General features: G+C 51.4%; 10 protein-coding genes across 10 annotated transcripts; 6 read left to right on the top strand and 4 right to left on the bottom strand.

Annotated features, from left to right (window-relative positions):
* Window positions 1-959: 959 nt before the first annotated feature.
* Window positions 960-2,067, bottom strand: CTAM01_05466 (uncharacterized protein; the record flags this gene model as incomplete). Its single annotated transcript, XM_060521496.1, has 2 exons — window positions 960-1,687; window positions 1,746-2,067. The coding sequence occupies 2 exons, from the start codon at window positions 2,065-2,067 to the stop codon at window positions 960-962; spliced, it is 1,050 nt and encodes a 349-aa protein (XP_060383710.1).
* Window positions 2,068-3,349: 1,282 nt separating this feature from the next.
* On the top strand, window positions 3,350-5,128 carry CTAM01_05465 (uncharacterized protein; the record flags this gene model as incomplete). The annotated part of the gene is made up of 5 exons (XM_060521495.1): window positions 3,350-3,501; window positions 3,558-3,624; window positions 3,718-3,985; window positions 4,036-4,206; window positions 4,263-5,128. The coding sequence occupies 5 exons, from the start codon at window positions 3,350-3,352 to the stop codon at window positions 5,126-5,128; spliced, it is 1,524 nt and encodes a 507-aa protein (XP_060383709.1).
* A 285-nt stretch (window positions 5,129-5,413) lies between these two features.
* Window positions 5,414-6,796, bottom strand: CTAM01_05464 (uncharacterized protein; the record flags this gene model as incomplete). The annotated part of the gene is made up of 5 exons (XM_060521494.1): window positions 5,414-5,634; window positions 5,687-5,809; window positions 5,885-6,187; window positions 6,259-6,346; window positions 6,416-6,796. 5 exons carry the CDS (start codon window positions 6,794-6,796, stop codon window positions 5,414-5,416), a joined length of 1,116 nt encoding a protein of 371 aa, XP_060383708.1.
* A 688-nt stretch (window positions 6,797-7,484) lies between these two features.
* On the top strand, window positions 7,485-9,454 carry CTAM01_05463 (amino acid transporter; the record flags this gene model as incomplete). Its single annotated transcript, XM_060521493.1, has 8 exons — window positions 7,485-7,512; window positions 7,568-7,718; window positions 7,772-7,995; window positions 8,067-8,425; window positions 8,484-8,585; window positions 8,639-8,798; window positions 8,857-9,167; window positions 9,227-9,454. The coding sequence occupies 8 exons, from the start codon at window positions 7,485-7,487 to the stop codon at window positions 9,452-9,454; spliced, it is 1,563 nt and encodes a 520-aa protein (XP_060383707.1).
* CTAM01_05462 (uncharacterized protein) lies at window positions 9,455-9,859 on the bottom strand (the record flags this gene model as incomplete). The annotated part of the gene is made up of 1 exon (XM_060521492.1): window positions 9,455-9,859. The coding sequence occupies one exon, from the start codon at window positions 9,857-9,859 to the stop codon at window positions 9,455-9,457; it is 405 nt and encodes a 134-aa protein (XP_060383706.1).
* A 1,763-nt stretch (window positions 9,860-11,622) lies between these two features.
* Window positions 11,623-12,067, top strand: CTAM01_05461 (uncharacterized protein; the record flags this gene model as incomplete). Its single annotated transcript, XM_060521491.1, has 2 exons — window positions 11,623-11,714; window positions 11,854-12,067. 2 exons carry the CDS (start codon window positions 11,623-11,625, stop codon window positions 12,065-12,067), a joined length of 306 nt encoding a protein of 101 aa, XP_060383705.1.
* A 728-nt stretch (window positions 12,068-12,795) lies between these two features.
* CTAM01_05460 (uncharacterized protein) lies at window positions 12,796-14,029 on the top strand (the record flags this gene model as incomplete). Its single annotated transcript, XM_060521490.1, has 3 exons — window positions 12,796-12,896; window positions 12,948-13,551; window positions 13,601-14,029. 3 exons carry the CDS (start codon window positions 12,796-12,798, stop codon window positions 14,027-14,029), a joined length of 1,134 nt encoding a protein of 377 aa, XP_060383704.1.
* Window positions 14,030-15,097: 1,068 nt separating this feature from the next.
* CTAM01_05459 (uncharacterized protein) lies at window positions 15,098-16,888 on the top strand (the record flags this gene model as incomplete). Its single annotated transcript, XM_060521489.1, has 1 exon — window positions 15,098-16,888. One exon carries the CDS (start codon window positions 15,098-15,100, stop codon window positions 16,886-16,888), a length of 1,791 nt encoding a protein of 596 aa, XP_060383703.1.
* A 271-nt stretch (window positions 16,889-17,159) lies between these two features.
* On the bottom strand, window positions 17,160-19,378 carry CTAM01_05458 (uncharacterized protein; the record flags this gene model as incomplete). Its single annotated transcript, XM_060521488.1, has 8 exons — window positions 17,160-17,327; window positions 17,417-17,553; window positions 17,614-18,585; window positions 18,642-18,669; window positions 18,733-18,807; window positions 18,870-18,983; window positions 19,045-19,116; window positions 19,172-19,378. 8 exons carry the CDS (start codon window positions 19,376-19,378, stop codon window positions 17,160-17,162), a joined length of 1,773 nt encoding a protein of 590 aa, XP_060383702.1.
* A 1,407-nt stretch (window positions 19,379-20,785) lies between these two features.
* Window positions 20,786-22,933, top strand: CTAM01_05457 (ENB1 protein; the record flags this gene model as incomplete). Its single annotated transcript, XM_060521487.1, has 5 exons — window positions 20,786-21,126; window positions 21,183-21,206; window positions 21,283-22,663; window positions 22,738-22,832; window positions 22,906-22,933. The coding sequence occupies 5 exons, from the start codon at window positions 20,786-20,788 to the stop codon at window positions 22,931-22,933; spliced, it is 1,869 nt and encodes a 622-aa protein (XP_060383701.1).
* Window positions 22,934-23,496: the final 563 nt, after the last annotated feature.

The raw sequence follows: 23,496 nt of genomic DNA, 5'->3' as shown, positions 1-23,496 counted from the left end.
TGCAAGCGCACCCAAAACTGCAGCCAAGAGTTGCTTGTACTCTCCTCTCGGATCACCAGATATTTCTAGGCTCTCCTCTATTGTCACTAGTATCCCTCGTCTAGCATGTGCTGCCCATATCACTAGCATCCGGTCCAGTTCTCTATAGGCAGCCCCTTCGGAGGCACTCAGCAAGGTCATTGTTACAGTGGGCCAAATGAACTTCCGTTGTCCCGAAGAACAAAGTATTAGAAGACCATGTTGTCATCTGTCTCATAGTCGATTTCGTAATCGTGATCTCCCCTGAATACTAAGATAATTATGTGTAGAGAAAGAGACCCGGGTGATCAGCATCAATCATACCATATCAGACTACCTATGTCATAGATTCCTTTTGAGACATCTTTCCAATTTGATTGAGTCAAATTCTGGGTAGCTACGGGAGATCATGAAGCATATTTGCACGCTAAGGCATGCATATGCAAACTTCCTGTGCCCATCAGTGGCCGAGTCTTTGTTATGAGCTGAAAGCGCCCTGATCGGTGACCCCATATCCAACCGGCCAGGACATACAGCATGATGCTAGACAACGGAAAAGGATAGAGCAAAGCCGTCGACTCTTAGCTTGGTCTTACATAGCAAGGTAGACCTGGACCTGGACGGTTCATGGCTAGTAGCACAGCCTGGTGTTTAACCTGGATCAATGTTGAAAAGATGATATAAGTCAATACACTGATACCAAAATAATTTCCACTGAGAATTGAAAAATTAGCGCTTTAAATCCTTGACTATTAGACTCCATGTTCGAGATGAACATCTCCCCGCGCATGAGCTCATATGCATCAAGGAGTTGCAGTCTATCAAGCTAGCTAGCCCTCCTCAACAGAACAACAATAATAACAACGAGAACGGAGAACCCACGCAGATGCAGTCTTCCTCAGACAAGGGACTTAATCATAGTATAGGTTTTCACGTCTCATCTACCCCAGTAAATGTTTGTTCACCGCCGTCAAAGGTTCCTTCCCTAGTAGTACTTCAATGACGTTTCGGATAGCCAAATCCTCAAAGCCGATTCTCGTCTCAACAGCTCCACCAGCGGTGTGACATGTCAGACTTACATCTCTCATGGAGATCAGACGCTTGTTGATGTGAGGCTCGTTCGAGTGTACATCGAGTCCAGCAGCGAAAAGATGCCCTGACTCTAGCGCATCAGCCAATGCCTCCTCATCTACCAGGTTTCCACGCCCAACATTGACCAATCGAGATCCTGCTTTCATCTTCGCTAGGCGTGAGGCATCCATAAGGGCCTTGCCACCTTCTGCGTCTCCAGGGGCGGAAATAACCACACAATCTGCGACAGCGAGCATGGAGTCCAAGTCTGGGTATCTCACTGCTTTGACAGTGGCTTCCTGCTCCGCTTGCTTGAGGATAGGATCGACATATGCTATCTTCATGCCAAAGGCGGCAAACGCCTTCTGTGCAATGCGATAGCCGATGTTTCCGAGGCCAATGATGCCGAGTGTGTGCCCTGCAGGGTTGTGTGCTGTCTCGCTATTATGCCGGTGTGCATCAAGGAACTGGTCTGCGTTACCACTACGTGCTGCCGTATTGGTCCATTGCATGTTGCGGAACACTGATATAATGTGGTAAAGCGCCATGTCTGCCACAGCTTCTGACGATGCTGATGCTCCATTGCAATACAAGATTCCTGTTGTTCATGTCAACAAAACGTCTCGAAGATGTTGAGAAGGAAGGTAGTGGTGTACCTTTTCCAGCCAAGATACCAACATCTGCCCAGTCATATCCAGCACCTGCGGAGGCAAAGACTTTGACGGAGGAAGGCAGGAGAGAGATGAGCTCTTTGTCCCAACGGCCCATCTCACCGCCTGAGTTCCAAAAGGGTCGCAGGATCGCTGAGAAATTTCCCCATTGCTGTTCCTTCAGGGCGTTCAAGAAGGCGTCCCTCTGCCTCTCTTCTATGGTTGGCCTGATAATTGTAGCGATCTCTTCCAACGCCCTGTATCGCTCTGGATTATACTGTATAGGGTCTCCTATGTGGAGTACGATTGGCTTGATAGCACTGGGCATCTTATGGTTGCGTTATTATTCAGAGATTTTCTGAGTTGCTGGGCTGGGAAGAGTCTCGATCTATCTTGCAATACGTCGTGTACCGGTGGAGACACGCGGTCAAAATGTGCTGGTTTACAACAAAGTCCGATGAGATGGGGATTCAGAGTCTTTAAACCTTGGAACATGTCAAAATATCTGCCCATTCATGTCCTTCTGCAGAAAAGCACGGTATTCGGGCAAAGTTCCCGCCATACTCAGCGATATCGGGGACTTCTCCGAGCACATCATGCAAGCCCTCGCTTGGTTTCCTTACACCCTCTCCCCTGTACTTGCGTGCAGCTCAACTGAATCGACCCCGCTGACAAAGCGAGGCTTGCAAGGAAGCGTGACGTATTGTGACAATACCCGACCGCTAGGACCTTTGATGCGAGCTCAGAACCTCAGAATATCCGATTCCCGAGCCGTAGGCCCAACCAGTGCTGTTGGCTGTATTCTAGCGGCGCCAACAGGTTGTGCTGTACGTTCAAAAGCCCTTACAGATAATCAACCCCACGATCTGGGGTTAAGCCAACGGGTATGGATATCCGGGGTTGCGGGGAAGCTGGGATCTTGATGCGCAAGTGCCCAATTCCACTAGGGTGGAATGCTGATGAATACTAAAATTTAGATATGAATGTAGACCTAGGTACCGTAACGTAGAGCTGAGCGTACGGTGGTTCTGGGAAGTGTATTAAATCCTCGAAGGCTTGCGTAGGCTTGTCTTGTAGGACTATGAGCTCGATGGTCCGAGTCCGGATGTTGTGACAATTGCACTCGTTGCAGGCAACTTCTCAAGCACCACATGACATAGTTGATGCTACCTTCCTTCCAGCATCAACACCCATGTCTCAAAACAGCCAACAAGATTACTTTCCGATGAAGCCCTGTCGATCTATCTGTTCATGGTACAGTAGACCAAGATCATGCGAGAACCGACCGGCTCGTAAGCACGTTCCGACCAACCAATCCACTCGCCTGGCCTGATTTCAGCACACATCTGACTATTATTGCCATGTAGCCATTCTTCTCGCACGAGATCCACTGCTAGAACAGATTCTCCACGATTTCTTGCGGGGTAAGGAACTAGGTCTGAGCAATAAGAAAGTTGTATCCGTGAGTAGGTCGCGGATATCGGCAAGCAGTCCGATGACCTCTCTTCGGTCGGCCGTAAATAAGTATGTGACTACGTCCGAGCCTCATTCCACACCAATGCGTCCATCTCAAGATCGAACGCACTAGAAATTCTCATTTGCACACAAGGATGGCGTTGAATGACCTTCGTAAAGACGACACTCTGGGCCTTCATATCGAAACGCTCGATCACCCACTGAAATCAGACATATCCCAGGATGTACCCATCGAGAACAGGGACTTGAAAGAGCGACGCCTTGTGCGGAGGATTGACGTTCGGATGTGAGTGGCTCGATGGCTTATCGTACGTAGTCTGGTGTGTCTGACCGCTGTTTTAGGATGCCCTTGATGATGCTACTCTATAAGTTCATCCAGATTTTTCATAGCGGAGCTCTCACTGACATGGTTACTGAGAAGTACATGTGCTCAATTACTTGGACCGCAACAATGTAAAGCAATGTGATCTTCGCTACAAGGAATCACACTAACTGTGATCAGATCGCGACAGCCCGTCTAGGAAACTTTGAAAATGACATCGGTCTGGTTGGAACCCAGTACAATACCATTATCAGTGTCTTCTTCGTTGGATACATCCTCACACAGGTTCCCACAAACATGATTCTCAACAAGATGAGACCCAGCATCTTTCTTCCAGTCGTCATGTGCTGTTGGGCTGTGGTCAGTGCCTCCACCGGCGCTGTTCAAAACTACAAGGGAGCTGTAGTTCTCCGATTTCTCCTGGGCTTTGTTGAGGCACCCTTCTTCCGTTAGTTTCCACTAATTACTATCACAGGCTTGTGGCTAACCGCGCTATAGCTGGTGCCTTGTACCTCTTCAGCTCGTGGTATACGAAGAAGGAGCTGGCTGTCCGTATTTCGGTACTTTATGCTGCAGGACAGATGGCAGGTGCTTTCGGTGGCCTTCTGGGCAGCACCATCATGGGAGGCATGAATGGAAAGCTGGGCCTCGCAGATTGGAGATGGCTTTGTGAGTTCTTCTTTTTGAAATCAGTGTCTGGTGATATTCTGACTTCATCAAAACAGTCATCATTGAGGGCACAATCCCAATTCCGGTCGCCATCGTTACGTATCTCACACTTCCGGACTATCCAGCGACTACCAAATGGCTCACCGATGAGGAGAGAAAGCTTGCTATCCTTCGAATCACCGAAGAAGCAATCGAAGAAGATAATCGAGAAGAAGCATCAGCGTTGCAAGGTCTGAAGATGACGTTTACGGATCCAGCACTCTACATGATCTGGCTCATGCAACTTGGACTCAACACTGCGGCTGCTTTTACCAACTTCTTTCCCACCATTGTAGCGACACTCGGTTACAACCAAAGAAATACATTGCTTCTCTCTGCTCCGCCATACGTGTTCGCAGCGATATTGGGCATCACAAACTCTTGGCACAGCGACAAGCATCGTGAGAGATGGCTGCACATCGTGTGGCCGCAGGTCTTTTGCAGCGTCGGCTTCATCATCTCGGCAACTACTCTCAACGTTGCAGCCCGATACACGGCGACATTCATGATGATGAGTGTATATGGCTCGTTCGGATGTATCTTGTCATGGGTCTCTACCACACTTCCTCGGCCGGCGACTAAACGAGCTGTATCATACGCTGTCGTGAACGCCGGATCTAACCTGGCTTCTATTTACGCAAGCTACTTTTACCCAAAGTCCCATGGCCCGCAGTATTGGCAGGCAAACATCATTAATGTGGCCTTCTCTGGAATGTGCATTCTTCTGGCCACTTCGCTGCACTTCTACCTGCGTTGGCGTAACCGTAAGCTTCGCGTTGCCGGGGACAAGGATCTTCAGAACGAAGGCACACGCTTGGGATCACGGTCGACTAAGTTGGGTGAAAAATGGCAGTGCCACCCTGCCTATCAGTATACTTTGTAGATGAAGCTCAAGATCCCGGAGTAGCTCCAAGGATCACTCATCTGAAACATAAATCTTTTCGCCAACTCGGTCATGGAGTGGAGCTCAGATATTGAAGGAAAAAGAAGTGTATTTCAGTCGAAACTGAGAAATGGAAGGGTCCCTGCGTGCTATGACTAGCTCACCGTATATTACTTGAGGACTGAATAACAGTACCAAAACTGTGACTCTTTCTTCTTCCAGCTATGAAGAGGTTCCCTTTGACGACTTGATACCGGCCATTCTTTGAGGCTCATGGGGCGCGGATTAGTACTCCCCGATTGAGATTGGTGTGTCCCACATCGATACTAATATCTGCCTGTCGCCCTCCCACGGTTCTCTTCCGTGTGAGACTTGGAAGTTGTCGACTAACAAAAGATCTCCCTCTTCAAGAATCAAGCTAATCTCTTCCTTATCAATGACGTCGATAAGCTTGTCAAGAAGCCTACGCGGGATCTCAGTATCGTCTCCGTAGACGCTAGGAAGATCTGGCAGCATATCAGTGAGCTTGCGTCACGTAAGCTTTCTGCAAGAACTTACAAGTCATTCCGTCACGGCCGATATGAGGAGGATCGAGAGCACCAATGTCTCGCGTAATACCATGACGCCCGACCAGGCCGTTGAACCAGACTGGCCTGCCGCTCGCTGGCAGCCTTCGTATGCCTATAGTTGAAGTTCACGTCAGATTTGAATTCCTTTCTCTTGATGCTAGCTGAGCAACATTCTGCGGGAGCCTACCGGGAATATGCTGCGTCAACTCGAGACTTCCATCCTCGTTCCATTTGAAATCTGATGTCAACTTGCGGACTTGCTTTTCAACTTTTTGCTTTGTCGTCACTTCGTCGTCGTCTGGAGTAAGTTCTTGCCCGAAGCTGTGCTCGCCAGCCCAGTTGAATTGATTGACCTTGGCTTCATTCCCAGGGGCACGAAAGACCATCTTCATCCCCAAGCCACGCTTGCTAATTTCTTCCACAAGCTCAGGGATCTCGGCTTGGACCTTTTCGAATACGTTGGCGCTGCTCGCGATTGGTGTCGCGCCGCCTTCAGCACAGAGTCAGCCAGTATGAACTATTACAGGCACTCAGGTCAACGAGATCAATCTGTCTCGTAACCTCGCAATATCGGGATGAACTCGCCTTTGGGCGCTTTCTTCACACAGTAGAAGTGAATGTTTGAAGGAAAGCGAGTGTACCTAGAGTACTGACAATTGAACGTGAGTTTACTTGAACACTCAACACATCACCTGAGGCCATCCGTGGGCGCCCTCACCTCATTGTGTTGGTAGAATCGGGTGCTTGGCGACCCCTCGTTGGCCGTCCAGACATTGTCCGCGAGTGGAGTTCTTTTGCCGGCCAGTCCAATTTGAACATGAGGATAAGAGCCTCTGCCCTTCTCAGCTGCGCCTACGAGTTTTGAGAAAGTCTCGGCTGAAGCGTTTCCTGCACCACGGATCAAGACGGCACCGTGCTTATCCAAGAGATCTTGTAGTTTTCCGGAGTCGCCCAATGCCCTAAGTGCCGCCGCAGACTCGACGACGGGAGGTACGAGACCAGTTGGCCCGCTTGACTTGACTTGTAATCCATAGGGGAGTGCGTGGCCAAAATAAGTCCTGGCGCCAGGGACCTCAAAAGCTTCGAGTTGAACTGCCATTTCGTTGCTGTGTTGAATTTTCTGTGGTCTTTTCGTACTAGGTTTGTATACGACGTTGTGGCATATTGCAATGCCTAATCAGGTTCTATGTCTACACTTATGCTACTTCATTAGCAGATACCGAAAGCATTACGAGCAGTTCGGTCCGCAGTCGGATGTGCTCCGGGTCTTTGTTCAGCCTAGACAACGTTACATGTCATTGTTGTCCAATAGTTTGTGAGGATCGAATGGCGAATCACAGGAGCAAAGCACGACATAATCGGAATATCCCCGACTCCAACAACACCCTTGTGCCGAGTAAGAGCATGTCGCCAGAAGCAGGAAAGCGTTCGGTAGTGCCTCCCGAGCACTAGGACTAATTGAAAAGGCCCTCTGAAAAGTATTATCAAGTCCTGAGTAAGTCCGGGAGTTGCGCTCACTTTACCATGTCTTCGTGGCTGACCTCCGGGGATATTCACACGACATCTTGGCTCCATAATGGCGTGCTTCGCTTCCCGCAGCTGTGCAGACATAGACGCACGCTCTTAGCTAACATTTTCTAGGATAACGGATACCACCACTGACGCTTGAATGAGCCTCAGAGTCATAAGAGTAAAACTTCTGCATTTACTTGCTCCAAGCCTTGGTGCTGCGTTAATCAACCGATCACCTATTCGATTCCAAGGTTCGCCTTGGCGTGATTGATACCATGACGTCCAGACAAGATAGTATCCAAGGTCAGCAGAGTTCTCTGTTCGCGGGAAATAAGTTGTATCTAATCTCTTCATCTAGCTGCGCCTTTCACTCGCTCTCTTAGCGATGGCGGCGAAGATTCGGACAAGGATGTCAAGCTTGGCGTTATCGAAGTCAACGTCTTGCAAGAGCGGACTATTGGACTCTTCGGAGCTGTCTCCTTGATTGTCAATAAGATCATTGGTGCAGGGTACGTTTCAAGATCCCCAATCTTGGCATCTTTCCCATTTCTGACAAGCGCAGCATCTTCTCGACCCCCAGCACTATCTTCAAGCTTTCGGGTAGTGTAGGCATGGCAATGATGTGCTGGGTGATCGGAGCAATCATCTCGACGTGCGGTATCTTCGTTATGCTCGAGTTTGGAAGCGCAATCCCTAGATCTGGTGGTATCAAGAACTACCTTGAGCGATCCTTCAGTCCCCGGATTATGCAAACTTGCATCTACGTCTTCTATTGCGTCTTCTTGCGTAAGTGTCCCTGATGCTCCGTTCAGAGCATATCACGGCCAGCTTGAGGACCTTGCTAACACGCAACATAGAGGTTTCTGCAAGTAACGCCATCACGTTCTCGTCGTACATCCTTGTTGCATCAGGTGCCGACTCGACGACGTGGAAACTCCGTGGAGTTGCGATTGCTGGCGCCGTGTTCTCCGTCGGAATACACGCGGTTGCGCCTCGAACAGGAAGAGCGATCCAGGATTTGCTGTCCGCGGTGAAGCTGTTCACGCTGCTCTTTATTGTATGCTGCGGCTTCGCAGCTTTGTCCGGCCATCTGAGGGTGGATAGCCCTCACAACTTTACCAATGCTTTCGAGGGTACTTCCAACAGCGGATACAACATCGGATCCGCTATCCTCAACGTCATTTTCTCCTTTCAAGGTTATGATAATGTCAATGCTGTGAGTTTCCCATCAAATTTGGGCTGGTCATTGTGGTTTACTAACCTGCTCTTTCCAGGTATTATCTGAAGTTCGTAACCCGCAGAAGACTCTGCGAATCGCGCTTCCTCTCTCAATGAGCGTCATTGCAGTGCTCTACCTGCTAGCGAACGTCGCATATGTAAGCTCACTAACCTTCATCACACTTGGTCGCTAGCTGACGCAGACAATTAGTTTGCCGCTGTGCCCAAAGAGGCTTTCATCGCGGCAAAGGTCACCGTAGCCGCCACCTTGTTCGAGAATATCTTTGGACCCTCGGCAGGAGCCAAAGCTCTTCCAGCGCTGGTCGCTCTATCAGCACTGGGACATCTCCTGGGTGTTGCATTTACCATTCGTGAGTTTCTCAACCTCAGTCAGCACTGTGAGCTCAATCGACTGACTTCGCCAATCAGCTCGCCTGCTGCAAGAGCTGGCAAAGGATGGTGTGCTCCCCTTTTCCAACCTGTTCATGGAGAACAGGCCGTTTCGTACGCCCATTTACGCCTTGATTCTGCACCTTGGAGTGACTGTTCTCTTCATTTGTGCACCGCCGGCTGGAGACGCCTTCAACTTCGTCGTCAGCTTGTCTAGCTACCCGACAACGGTCTTGTTGACAGCTATCACCGTTGGCTTGGTTAAGTTGCGTTTCACCGACCGGGAGAACTTCCAATCGCCGCTCCGGGCACCCTGGATTCTGATTGTGATCTATCTTGCGGCGAATATTGTAAGTGTGCCTATGGATTCAAGGACCGTTAGGTTTGATCGCTGATACCTCGTAATTAGTTCTTAATCGTGATGCCGTTTGTAAGACCGCCGAATGGTAAAGGCAGTACTTCGCTGCCGTATTGGCTTTCTTCTGTTGTTGCGTTGAGCATCCTGTCTCTTGGCATCATTTACTACGGCTTACGATTTGTGATCGCTCCGAGACTCTTCGGTTATAGACACCAACAGATTCAGCAAGAGCTCAGTGATGGGTCCAAAGTTACTAGGTTTCAAAGGATTAAAAGGTGATCAATAGGATATTACGTCGCCAATTATAGATGAATGTGGTAACCATACTTGATCTATGTTAAACATCATAATCATCCGTTCATTGAAGTCGTCGTTGTGCTGTGGATTGATTGTGTTGTGCTGAGGGCTGGAAAGGGGCCATGGGGGCCCAGCCAACGCCTTGTGGGGTGCTTGGCATGTCGCGATGCACGCATGCATGTGCTCGTCATTAACGCAATGCAGTGAAAGGTAAATGCAAAATGACTGTTGATCAAGCTTAAATCGAGTGATCCTGACAAAAGAGCTCAACGTGAGGCCATCGTCATAGCTCAGAATCACGGGTAACGACAACAACCCGCCGCTATCCGCTGCATCACCATTCGATCGTGTGTTGTGACGTCGTGAAACACAGCCGCCGGGGTTCATTTGGCGCGGAAGCCAGCGTTGGCGTTGGTTGGTGGAGACTCAGCTTGGAAAATGCGTTGAGTTCATTGATGGAATTTTGGCTGAATGACATCGGCGGACAAGGGTCTCTCTCCCTCCTTACCTTGGCAACCAGCTACTACGTAGGTACTTGCCTTCTCACCAGAAAACCGCGTCCTGGCTGGCGTCGGACTCGAGCTCCCCCAAAGAGCAATAGTGCAGATGGAGACGGTGTCGAGATCAGGCTAAGCGTCAAGGTGTGAACAGGGTTGTTTGCCAGAGAAGGAAATAGGAGAAATTGGGATTAGAGATAGAAATCCAGGGACCAGAGATGACATCAACGAGGGTTTTCGGCTATGTGACGAGCTTTCGGGATAAACTTGGGTGGAGCCTACTGGTTTTCGCGGGTGGAATCGGCTATTCCATCGTCCACGATGGAGAACATCTAGATATACGGGCTACAGATAGGCTCTGCGAATGGGGTCACGATAATAAGTTCGGGTGCCAGTGTCAAGTGAAAATACGGATCGAAAATTAGGAACTGAAAAAATCGAATTGTTTCGATCACCAACAAAATGATCCCGGTAAGCCACACACCCGAAGTTACTTGCCGATTATTGTATCCGCACATGTCATAATCTCACGGTTCTCAACAGCTGCCACCAGCATCGGAAGACATTACGGCAACGGAGGACTCCGCTGGCCGTCCTCCGTCTGGTCAATGCTTCCACTTATGGTTGTCAGTCGGTCTTGTGTGTGGCGAGACGCCGACTGCAAATGCCGTTAGTAGCAAGCAAGCAAGCAAGTCGCAAACCACACAGGCACGAGGATTGAGAGCATTGACTCTGGCAGCATCGGGCACGTGAGGAGTAGCTACCACACCAGCCAAAGCCAAAACAAGTCTGCGGGGGCTGTGCTTGGATGGTCCAGGATCAATAGATGGACGGAGATGCACGAAAGATGCACAAACAAGGGGCTTCCTCAACCACCTCGAGCGTTTTGCAAAGCTCCAGCGAACCAGCAGTAGCCTTCAAAACCAAGTTCCCCAGACGCCTTCCAGGAACTCCCCTGGTACGGCAATAATGATGAGCGCCTTCTCTCCTTGAGGACAACGTACAGCACTGTATCCGTAGCGCTGCAGCAATGATGAGAGAGAGAGAAAGCAAAGGTCCAGTCTTGTCCCCAGCGGCATCACGTTACTGCACCCGGGCTGTGCCGATTCCACCCCGCATATCGGTCGACATCACCCCACAATCGACACTCTGGAACGATGTCGACGCCATGCCCAATTGGGGCCGCTGCTGAACGTGGTGCGATGCTGGTGTCACACTGATTCTCATTCTGGCCGCGAATCCCGTTTTGCCTCCCTCCCCTGCGGAGATGCCTTGTACCGTACGTACCGTACGGTATACCGCTCCATGCTCATCTCAACCTACCGTACGCACTACGCAAGTGCTGTTGGGTACTGTGTGGGCGGGCAGTGCCATGCCATGCTTGGCCCCCCTTGGCCATGGGGGAGGGAACGGCTGGGGGTGACGGGGTTCTCAGACACAAGATTGGCGCGGCGCGAAAGGTCGAGACGGGACGTTATATGAATACATTGCTTGCCGCTGCCACCTCCTCACCAAGACGCTTGCTTTTAGCCCGAGAGATCTATCTAATCATCCCTTGCGATTGTAACCCACACGTAACCAAGATACAAATACCGATTTCATCCCCATCCCACACACCATCCCTTACTGAGATACCTGATCCCACAACATACAATGTTCAGACAAGCTTCAAGAAACTTCACAACCAACGCTCGCATGCCGCCGAGCTACTTTTTGCAAACTCCCCGTCGACTCGCCATGAGATGGTACGTCTTTGATTTCTGATTCGGTCCTAACACCCCAACCTGGCACCCATTCCCCCTCTTCCCGGCTCCCCCGAATCCCGGGGTAAAACACCACAACCGCAACTGAGAGAGTTTGGAACTGACGAATCCGGCATAATAGGATCCCGCCCACAGTAGCAGTCGTCGCCGTTGGCTACGGCCTCAACGCCTACCGAGAAGGCGCGGTCGAACGTCGCCGAGCAAAGAACGCCGCGGCGGAGAAGCAGGCAATTGAAGATCGCATGCGGGCGGCAAAACTCATGGACGCCTACGGCGACCGATCGAGTCTCGAGGAGCTAGAAAAGGCGATGGCAGTCTACGAATCCCAAAATTAAGGATTGACCGACCTCGATGTCTCAGTACAATCACTTCAGCCTTTCCTTTATCACCACAACATCATCACAACATTCAACACCATCGGAGAATGGATCAACCTCAGCATCGGCAACGGCGTTCTACAGCGATCAAGGACATTATTCGGCGGGATCACAAGGAAACGTTTTTAACACGTGACGGGAGCTGAAGCTGCACAAATTGGCAGCTTGCATTTTCAAGGACGGAGGCATGGCGTTTGGGCAGGCGACTCTACATGGAACGCATCACCATGATCAAAGTTCGTCATGAACGGGTGTAAATACTAGCAACCCGAGTACATATTGAATACTCAAAACAACACCTTTACATTCACAATCACTACCAAAATATTCCAATGATGCACCAAGCTATTCCCACATGCACCTGATCACAGAACAGAGGATCATACCCCAGTACCCCGCACGCGTCCCATGATGGACGGGATCCTCGGTGGCGCTCACAACGTCGAGAACGGCTCCAGTCCGGGGAACACATACCGCCACACCGTCCGTTCCTCTTGATTCGCCGGCGCAAGCCACGTCTGATAACGCGTGTTGCCAAGGCTTTCAGCTGAGCTGGTTGATGCAGACACGAAATACGATGCGAGGCATGCGAAATACGTAAGTCCAGCCTGGTTGACGATGAGCCTCGATGTTTGCTCTCCCTCTTCGACTTCATATAGGATGCGGTGGTGTTGTGAGATGCCAACATGGACGTGATTTTCTATGCATCGTTGGGAGCGCCCGACTTTCCGTCGGTCAAGAACTCAACGCCAAAGCTGATTCGCAATATGGGCGGAGGCTCGTCCCGGTGAGTCTGTGACTGTGCCCATGATGGGCCCAAGATACTGACTTGAGGTAGTCCATCGCCGCCTCCGCGCGTCCCAAAGACGCTGCCTTCTACCACTATCTGGATCCAGCATTTACCTCCACTCATATCTGAGACGACCCGTCAAGTCATCCTGTCAATAATGCAGATTCGCAGTCAATACCTAACGGGGGGCATTTCCAGCGTTGCCTCCGAGGACCTTACGTCGCTCATCGAGAAACTTGATGTCTTGATTGAGGAGGCTCGCCACGCATCCAATATTCGTGACTACATCACGCTCTGTACGGAAGAGACTGTACTACGATTATTGACTGATCGCGGGCCCATCTCGCAAAAGCTGCTTGAAGTTGCACGTGCCGTGAACCCATTTCTCGGGCCACAAGGCAATGATGTGGGTAGATTGGAAGCAGGCTCTACCTCTGCGGGAGATGACAACCTGCCTGTTCCTTTTCGATCGTCTGATACGTGTCTGATTGACGAGTCTGAGAAGGACCTCTTGGTCTTGTTGTATTACTGCGATTTTGCCGATCTTGAGGGGTCCATCGAAGAGGCGCTGGCTCAGCTGTTGAAGATGGCAGAAAAGTACGGCACCATTAAGGACTTGGATCTTCGCAAAGAATCCCTTTCGGAAACCGAGGTAGTATTGATTCAGCCACAAATGAATTCTCGGCTTACCTGCGTCACAGATCAACATCCACTGGATATTGTTCTACTTAGAGAATAAGATCTCCCTAACGATAGCCGCCGGAAGAAACCCACCTGAGTCTGGAGCCAAGCTCGACTTTGAGAGAAGCACTCGAATGAGTCGATTGTTGACGATTTGTGAGATGTTACTCTCCGAGGGAAGGTTGGACCAGGTCTGCTTTTTGTTGATACCTTTGCGGCGGTGCATCGCAAGCCAGGACAAGCCTTGGTGGCGGTCGAGGACAAGACGACTACTCAAAGGCATTAAGAAGACGCGGGCCGGTAGGCAGAAGTGGCATATACAGCTTGCGGATGAACAGCTACTTTGTATCAAGGGCCCGGATAATGATGGCGGGAAGTCGTGGGGTTGGCGTGGCTCTTCTACGATCCGGCCGGACACAATTGAGATGGGGAAGGTGAAGGGCGACTGAATCGTTGTGGAATCTGCCTTGCGAGAGCAATGGCCCAAGGGCTAGTTTCATGACTGAGAGTGAAATAAATATGCACTACAGGTCTCTAAAAACTTTAACCCTTCCATCTATATGAATGAAGCGCTCTGGATAGGTCGGGTTCGAACGCAAGCAAATGGATGATCGACATCCACCGAGCGCCGTGTTCACCTCCGAACAACCGGGGGATAAGTGGAGACTGGCCCCGGCGATGGCGCCGATTCAAGTCTCGAGGATAATCCGGGCTAAACCAAAAGTCTTTTGGATTGTCTTCGGATTGGTATTCATTTTGGCCCGCGTTCCTCTTGCATAATGAAAAAAAGGCCTTGAATTTCGTGTTTGAAAGATCCAGTGCCGCGTTGGATCCTGAAGGATTGCCTTCCCTGACCAGCCTCGCGCCAATATTCGCTGTCGTGCTCACCTGGCACCGTTGGGGAGGTGGTGCTCTGAAGTGGAACCTTTTCAATTGAGTTTTAAGGTTTACGAGAACGAAAACGCGCCCAAATTGGCGATCGATGCTCGCTTGTCAGACGGCTTCTCAGTGCTCGTGTATCTCTTAATTCTTCTTCCCTACTACTATCCGTGTTCCCTTCCTACGGACACGATCTCCGTCATTAGATGATGGATCAAACCAGGGCAACCCCTGACTTACTTAAGAACGCCTCGAATCCTGTTGGCTGAACTTGAAATCCACTTGTGGTTTGGGGTCCTGGGCAGCCAGGCAATTGCGGCGCCAGTCTGCATCTGGATCCGGATCCCGGTAGCTCTGTTGCCTGCGATGGAGCCTTTGCCCAAGAAACCACCTTATGTTTTATCAAATTATCTGCTACCGTAAGACTCGCATGCGGCGCGGTGTTGCTTGACCCTCACTCGTGCATGCTTTTTTGCCCGACACTTGGACTTTCACCCCGATTCTCTTACTCCTGTTCACACCTTTGTCTCTCCGTCTGCCCTTTCTTACCATTCACGCGTGGACCCTAAACTCAATTCCGAATGTCAACCTAAATATCCAGTCAAAGTATCATTCGAGACGGTTGACAAACGTCGACCATGCTGCTGCGTCGTCTTTACCTCGCCGCGGCCACCTTCGCCAGCGCCAGCGCGCAGATCCAACTCCGCTGGTCAACCGATCTCGGAGCGAACGAGAACAGGACCTATGGTCCCGACGGGCCATGGCAGGCGCCACTCCTCAAGCTCAACGACACTGAGATGCCTCTCTGGCCGGGAGGCTCTGGTGTTTCTGAGATCCTGACGAAATCCGTAGGCGGAGATTATACGCCACGCCGCGATACCCTCAAGACGGGGACTTCGAGAGCCTGGTCTGATGGCTGGTTCGCCAGCGCCTTCATGGGGGCGGGCTGGGCAGGAATGGAGGCCTCGGACGGCATGGTTATCGACTCGAGGATGGGAACCAGTCATGAAATCAAGGTTAACGTGACATTGGTCGCCGCGACGTCGTGGAATAGCTCTACCAATTCAGACACGACTGCCTACGCGCCAACGGTCGGCACACTTGGTCTCGGGCTCAGGAGCGAGAGACACGAGACGGCCGGTCCGGGCATCCTCGAACAGCTCAGAATTTCAGGCGACATTGATAGGACCGCGTTCAGCGTGCACATGGGGAGTGCCGCTCTTGGTATTCCTGGATCGCTAGTACTGGGCGGGTATGAGCAGAACAGGGCGCTCGGTCAGGTTGGCACGTTTGCACTTCAGGACTCGATACCGGTGATGTTTCTCAGGGACATCATCTTTGACTTTCAGATACGGAATCAGTCATTCTATCCTATTAAGTCGAACGCGAGCTTTTGGACGAATCCAACAGACCTCGGCATGCAGTATACTAAGTACGTTGGCGGCGCTGCTGGGTCGGCAGTCGTGATCCCGAACCCAGCTTCACCGTACATCTATCTACCGCCGGGGATCTGCGAAGCCATAGCAGAGAATCTTCACATGACCTACCATAACAAGTCAGGGCTCTACCTCTGGGATACTGACTTGAGCGCCCAACTATTTGTCAACCAGTCAGCGTACCTCGGTTTCGTCTTGGCCGACTCGAGCGCAACGAACATAACTATCAAAGTCCCCTTCCAGCTCCTCAACCTGACATTGGAGCCGCCGCTGGTCGAGCAGAAGGCGAGCTACTTTCCCTGCCAGTCCATCAACTCGAGCTACGGCTTCTGGCAGCTGGGCCGCGCGTTTCTCCAAGCCGCATTCCTGGCCGTTGACTACGAATCCAACGTCACCTACATGGCGCAAGCTCCTGGCCCACGGATGGAGCAGAGCATCGTGAAGAAGTTTGACGACTCAGCGATCAGTACCAACCCGGCCAAGTCGTTCGTCACGACATGGGGCGACGCCTGGGATAAAGAGCAAGTTTTCCAGAGCTTCGACACCGGTGATAAGGGATTGACAGCTGGAGGAAAGGCTGGCATCGCAGTCGGGGTTATAGGCGCGGTCCTTGCGTTGGTATGGTTGTTGCGCCGCCGGAGAAAGCAGAAGGGACCTGGTTCTCCGCCGGATGCCGTCGACAAGGCTTTCTTATGGTTGAACGGAAAGAGGGGCAAAAGTCAAAGGGCGCAGGTGGCGAGCCAGACGAGTTCGATGGCCGAGATGGGGGGAAATGGGGAGATACATATGAGGTACCAGGCGGAACCAAAGGTCCTGAGGGAAAGGAGCCACGTCAGTGAGTTGGATTCGCGGTCGCCTCTCACTGAGATGGGACCGCCACTTTCGCATGAGATTGGCTCTACGGATCGACATCCAGTTAGGCACGAGGCACCGGACGACCACATGGTATACGAGATGCCCGCGAATTCCGAAAGAACGCATAAGGCACAATGAGTGGTGGAGGTCCAAGAAAAGATTTTCCTGTGGCAGGTAGTTTCTTAGGTCCTTCGTGTTGTCAAATAAATACCCAAAGTCAATTTCTCTTCTTGAATAGAATGGCTATTGAAAAGTCAAGCCGAGAGGCCTAAGTGATGACCAGCCAGCGACGTGGCAACATGAAGGAAAGCGCAATGTGAAGAAAGAAGAAAAGAGCATTCTATATCTACGCAGACTGTACTTTAGGTATCTAGTCTCTAGATCTAAATACCAAATGGCATAGTTCGAGTTACATGAACAGTGATGGCTGGTAGAATCGAACTCCGGCTTCGGCAAAGGGGCCGAATGGGTGCGAGTCGCCTTCGCACTTTGTATCAGGCTCGGGTAGTGTTCCATTTTGGAAGTAAGCCCTAATATGACCTCTAGTGCATTCTGAAGGGGCTGCGAGAGTCGTGTGCTATAAACAAAGAATATCAGCTCTCGGGTCTGTACGCAGTCGGCCTTCCATGTGAATGCGGCTTTTTCTTGAAGGGTACATGTACTCACGCCAAACGAGTTTTGAATGAGAAGCCTTGATCCGGGGAACCCAGCGGAGTTGTTGCGAGCGCTGACTAGTGGAGTGATGTTGTCGGCCTGGTTGGCGATGAACAAGATGGGGTGGCTAGTCTTGCCCTCAAAGGGCCCTGAACCGGATCAGCATAGACGCTCTCAGATCTCTCCTGATAATTACTGGTAGTACTGACCACTGAATCGCCAGCAGGGACGCGTAGTTCGCTGATTGCAGGTCATTTGGTACGGGACTTCAGTGGCTCCAGTCCCTGGACTAAGCTCCAGTATCCCATCCGTCTCTCGTTGAATCTCCTCGAGAGTCATGTTACTGACAGCGGGGTGATCGGCGCACATGATGACAGGGAAGGCATCTCCGGTGCCTTCGACGATACCCGGGGGCGGCTCGAACGGAGAGACTGGCTGCGGGGCGCAAGCCGGGGCCGGGGCCGGTTTGCTAGGGTTATAGCGCCTGTAGTATGGCCGCCCGTCCTTCTTTTCGAGCGCGGCAATGATCTTGGCAAAATTCTCAAACTGCTCCAGTGGCTGGTAGAGCGTTGTCGAGAGAAGACGCATGACCTTGGAGTAGGTGACCAGCATAGGTACTTCAGGACCTTCCTCTGGATCGGCCGGAACGATGACTGGATGCCTCTTAAGAGCGTTGAGCAGGTCAACGAATCTCCCCATGATGGCTTCCGAAGTGGGACCGTGGAAGGCGCATTTTTCGGGCCCAGCTTGATAGCAAAACTCATAAAAGGCGAAGAGAACCTTGTCCGTGTCGCGAATGAAGTTGACGTGTTCCGAGTTAAACCACTCTCTGTAGTCAACGTTGCCATCGCTGACCAGGCGTTCTACCTTGTCCGGATACATGGCCGCGAAAACGCCGCCGAGGATGGTGCCGTAGCTGAAGCCCCAGTACTTGAGCTTGCTGTACCCGGTCTGGTACACAATCTCGAGCATGTCCCTGGCGGTCGGGGTGGTGCTGGAGTGTTCGAGTATACCGGACGCTTTCATCGCGCTCTCGCATGCCTGAGAGTATGCCGTCGCCCTGGCAAAAAGTTCTCCGACGATGCTTTCGTGGGAGTCGAGAACTCCAGGGTCTTGTAGACCCCAATTTTGGCGCTGTTGCGGTGTTGACCAGCATTGGATTCTGGGGATGGATGCGCCAACTGTCCCAGAATGTGAGCGACTGTCCACATTTTAGATCTTGGAAGAAAAGACTTACCACCTCTGGGATCGAAACTGATGAGGTCCTGCATATCGTCAGATTTTCCGGACGAAGAATCCTAACGGGATCGGTACTTATGCAAACTTACGTGGTTTACACCAATAATCTCCTGCAGCATTTTGCCATGGTTTTTCAGGGACCAAACCCCTGAGCCGCCGGGACCCTGGATACAGGTTTAAGCGCACCGTTGATGTCTTGGGAAGAGATCGTGACAAGTTTGCTTACACCAGGGTTAAAGATGACTGGCCATCTATAGTCAAGTTTGTCGGTTGCCCGGATTCTCGTAATCGCGAGTACAACTCTGTGGTCATCAGACGGTTCTTGCCAGTCCATGGGGACCTGAGAGATGTTCTGTTAGACATGCTGGGAGTTTTGTGGAGACGGCTTCTCGGGCACTAACGTCTAGTCTAGCGCAGTCATATTCTCCGTTCTCGAAGCAGCTGTGCCACTCCAGGGTCCGACTCGGCTTGATCTGTAGAGCTTGTCAGTTCTTCGAGATCAATTTCGTGACTGGTATTCCGACGTACGCTTGACCAGGTCCATTCTGAACCAGCACTTTGTTTGGATGTGCTTCCGCTCCGGGCTAGGAACCATGGACTCGGGAAGAAGTTCCCTCTGATAAGCGCCGTAACAGCGAGTACTGATAAAGCAGCGGTGACCGCTGTTCTACACTTGCTCCCTGACCTGATAGCCTCTTTGGGCCCTGGAAATCCTGAGGGAATCTTGCTGTCCATGGCGGTTTAGCACGATGTTCGGCTTGGTGATAGCCTCGGGAGTGATTCCAGTCAGACAGCGAGGGAAAGGGGATAAGGAAACGTTGAGCTACCCGGACCGGCTGTATTTCACAATGAGCCCAGCTGATCTTTCTGTGGGGGTCCCATGGTTCCCGGATCACCGACTCAGCAGCCAAACACGACTCTTGTGAAAGCCGGTATCTTGCTGGCTTGTTTAGGATTAGCGCTGTCCTGTGCGTGAGCGGTCTCTCGAGTGAGCCCAGTCTTGGCTCGTACGAATCAAGGGTAGATAAGGGGGGAAAGTAGGGGTGCTGCGGCAGCTGTGCTGTGCTGATCCCCCAAACGTTTGTGCATTATCTTTTTCATCTGATTATCAGGGCTGTCGGGCGAAGAGAGTTTGCAGGGCGTCGGCACCCTTGATTCAGTTTCTGGGCATCTCATTTGGCCACGTTGACGCTAAATTGCAAGCCATCTCCCGCGCTTTTGAGATCAAGTGACACGGGTCTCAGAGCCAATCCTACGGTCCCCCGAGATCTTGAGGTGACATCCTCCTCCTGTGGCAGTTTACCTTAAACCCAAGAAAGGTTGACCGGCCGGGCGGATCCAGAATGACGGAGCGGGCGGCCCCATCTGAGTAGAGTCGAATCTTCGGTCGCCGATGACATCGGGGGGATTCCCACCTTGAATTGCGAGCGGCTTCGGGGGAATCAGTGGAGCCATTTTGGAAACTGGCTTCAGGGTCTAACCCAGCCGGTCGGTCCATATTTGCCGAGCACCTAATCTCAAAGCCAACAGTAGATCAACACCAAGAATCCCACCGGTTTGTGATCCTCATAGGGTCGAGCATCCCCATCCTCTACATGGTAAACGTCTAGAAGCACCTGGGTCCTCCCATCGCACATCGTTACTGTAAGGGAAGACATGGTGCCTGATCCTACCCCATACATCGGACGATGTACAGATAGCTTCGGATACCGACTCGTCCAGACGCTATCACCGAGTGCTATCACACGACACCTCGGAGGATGCAAGAGGGATGACAATGTCCCCAATATGATAGGCTCCTCGCCTCTCCGCGCCGACCCCGCGCGAGCAATTGGCCGGTGGGCGCAAGATAACGACCGCGAAGAACAATAACAGCCTTCCCGCAAAGGTAAAGTAAGCACAGCCTTTAGAATCCATCTGTCGATGGGAGGTTTGTCGGTTAATTCTAAGCCGATGTTTTCAATTGTCGACCAGTCATCTGTGCTTTTTTTTGTTTCTCGAATTGCTTCCAAACAAGGTTCAGGGTGCCGTCTCAACTGATAATCATTGAACCTTGGCCAAGAAGTTTGCGGTAGTTTCTGCAGTGCGGGCATGACTCAAAAATAGTTAAAGGTCTTCGCATCTGCTCTCAGTTCACCCAGCATGGGCCGACGAACCGGTCGTACGTATTCGTACGACAGTGACGAGCGGACGAGTCTACTGCCGACGTCTGAAGAAGAGAGAGAAGCAATGGGCTTTGTCACGTCGTTGAGGGGACGCCTCCATGCGGAGGGATCCTCGTCGGCAGACCCCGCCAACGGGGATATAGCTGCATCGGAAGCGCCTCGGGATGTTGAGATGGCCGGGAAGACGGACGACACTACTGAAGATCACGACCATGTCAAAAAGTTCGACACCTCCGAGCCTCTTGAGTCGGGTGTCGGCACTATTCAAGCTGCTCAGACATTGTGGGGGAAGAAGGGAAGATGGCTTGTTATTGTCGGGTAAGCCCATACTACCACTTGCCTTATATGCATGTTGTTGTTAACATCTATACTAGCCTAGCTTTGGTGATGATTGTGTAGTAAGTACCATATTTTCCTTTGGTCATAAGCTCAATGGCTTCTTTCCCTTGATCCACCTGGCTAACCATCATAAAGCGAAATCGACAACACCACTGTCTACATATACAACAACTATGCGACGTCTTCCTTTTCAGCTCTTTCCAAGCTAGCAACCCTAAGCACCGCCAGCGGTATCGTCTTCGCTGTTATCAAACCGCCAGTCGCCAAGCTATCCAACGTCATCGGCCGAGGAGAAACCTACATCATGAGTATATCCTTCTATGTCTTGGGCTACATCCTCATGGCAACATCAACAACTTTCAACGCCTATGCTGCAGGCGTTGTATTCTACGTCGTCGGCCAGTCAGGTACAAACATCATGAACGACATCGTTATTGCCGATATCACTACGGCTCGCTGGCGTGGTTTTGCTCTCAGCTTCTCCTTCTTCCCATTTCTCATCACGCCCTGGGCAGCTGCCTTCATTGTCGACGACGTCGTCAAGCCCGGTGGTATCGGCTGGCGATGGGGCATCGGCATGTTCGCAATCCTCATGCCCATCGGCGCCGCATTCATCATTTCGACCTTGCTTTACTACCAAAAGAAGGCCAAGGACATGGGTCTTACCCCAAGGCAGAAAACAACGCTCTACAGCTTCTGCTCTCAGATCGACCTGGGCGGTTCAGCACTTCTCTGCGCGGGCTTCTCATTAGTCCTGATACCGCTAACGTTGGCAGCATCAACACCAAGCAGATGGGGAACGGCGTACATCATCGTCTTAATCGTGATTGGCGTCATGCTCCTCGCTGCACTGCCGTTCTACGAGCAGCGTCTGGCTCGCAACCCAATCATGCCCACGCGATACTTCCGCAACAAGACAATTGTTCTTTGCCTCTTGCTCATCGCGAGTGACTCAGTCGGGTTCGCCTGCACGCACACCTATCTCTACTCATGGTCTACCGTTGCCCGTGGCTTCGCCGCCCGAGACGCTACGTTCTTCCAATACACCAACGGCGTGATGCAGTGCGTGATGGGAATCATCGCCGGCTTGGCAATGGCATACACTCGCCGATACAAGTGGCTGCTCATCGGCGGCGCAATCATCCGTCTCATCGGCTACGGTGTCATGCTTCGCCTCCGCGGGGCTGATAACTCCGTGGCCGAGCTCTTCATCGTCCAGATGATCCAGGGTCTAGGATCCGGCATAATGCAACTATCGATCCTTGTGCCTGCTCAGGTCGTTGTGCCTCACCGCGAGATGCCACAGATCACTGCTTTGGTCATTTGCTGTTCGGTCATTGGGGGAAGTATCGGAGGCTGCATAGCTGGTGGCATCTACACCAACACATTCAAGCCGATGCTGTACAAGTATCTCGGCGCCAGCGCTTCACCGGAGCTCGTCGACTCGTCATTCGATTCCATTGTTGGTACCGCACCTGCATGGGGTACTCCGGAAAGAAACGCGATCAACCACGCTGTAAGTTCTGACGTCTTGAGAGCGGGCAATTTCGCGTCTGTTTGGCGAAGCTGACTCCATACCGCAACACATAGTTCACAGATGTGATGAAATTCATGGTCTATACTGCCGTCGGAGCTTCAGCTCCGGGGGTTATCTTGGCCTGGTTCCTGCCAGATTTTATATTACCGTAAGTCCACACATGATACAACATTTTGCAGCAGCTCAATTAATGCCTTTCACCCTTACTGACAACCCTCTAGTGACCGAAATAACATGGTTGAGGAGTAAAAGAGAGTCGACTTAACAGTTGTTAGGAATTCTCTTGTATCGCCAACTAGTGGTAACAAGCGAAGGCTTATCTTCGTTAACGCATTCATGACGGGCATACACATAGAGGAGGGCCGAGAGCGGCGGCAGAAAAGTCTCTCATTTGCTCCATAGACACAGCAACAGACGAGCTAGCATTCTGATAAAGCATTGCGATCATACCTTCTTCCCATGGCAACCTGTATTGTGCCCCGTTGAGCTTACTGAATGGTTCAAGCCGCGGTGATCTCGTCGCATTGATTGTTTGCCTGGGTCATACTACAAGAAGTCAACATTTTCTCGTCAGCTGGGCATGAGTGGTCATCACCACCCTGCGAGTCAACACTGCAACCTACCCAGCTATTAGTATCTACTAATATATGAGTGCCAAGTCACCGTCCAGACCCGCCTGATCTAGCGGTTTCCATATCTGAAAAGACTCTCACGAAAGAAGTCGCTGACGTGTGCCAAGCCTGGTCGCTGTGGGCACAATGGCTCAATCGTCTTTAAGGTTGAAATGATATTTACCTTAAACTTGTTTTTTT

The sequence above is a fragment of the Colletotrichum tamarilloi genome (genome assembly GCF_030869305.1).
Source record: "Colletotrichum tamarilloi strain Tom-12 chromosome Unknown Scaffold_14.1, whole genome shotgun sequence".
In the NCBI taxonomy this organism is placed as follows: Eukaryota; Fungi; Ascomycota; class Sordariomycetes; order Glomerellales; family Glomerellaceae; genus Colletotrichum; species Colletotrichum tamarilloi.
Note: the sequence above shows the minus strand (reverse complement) of the source record. Positions and strands in the feature narration are given on the sequence as shown.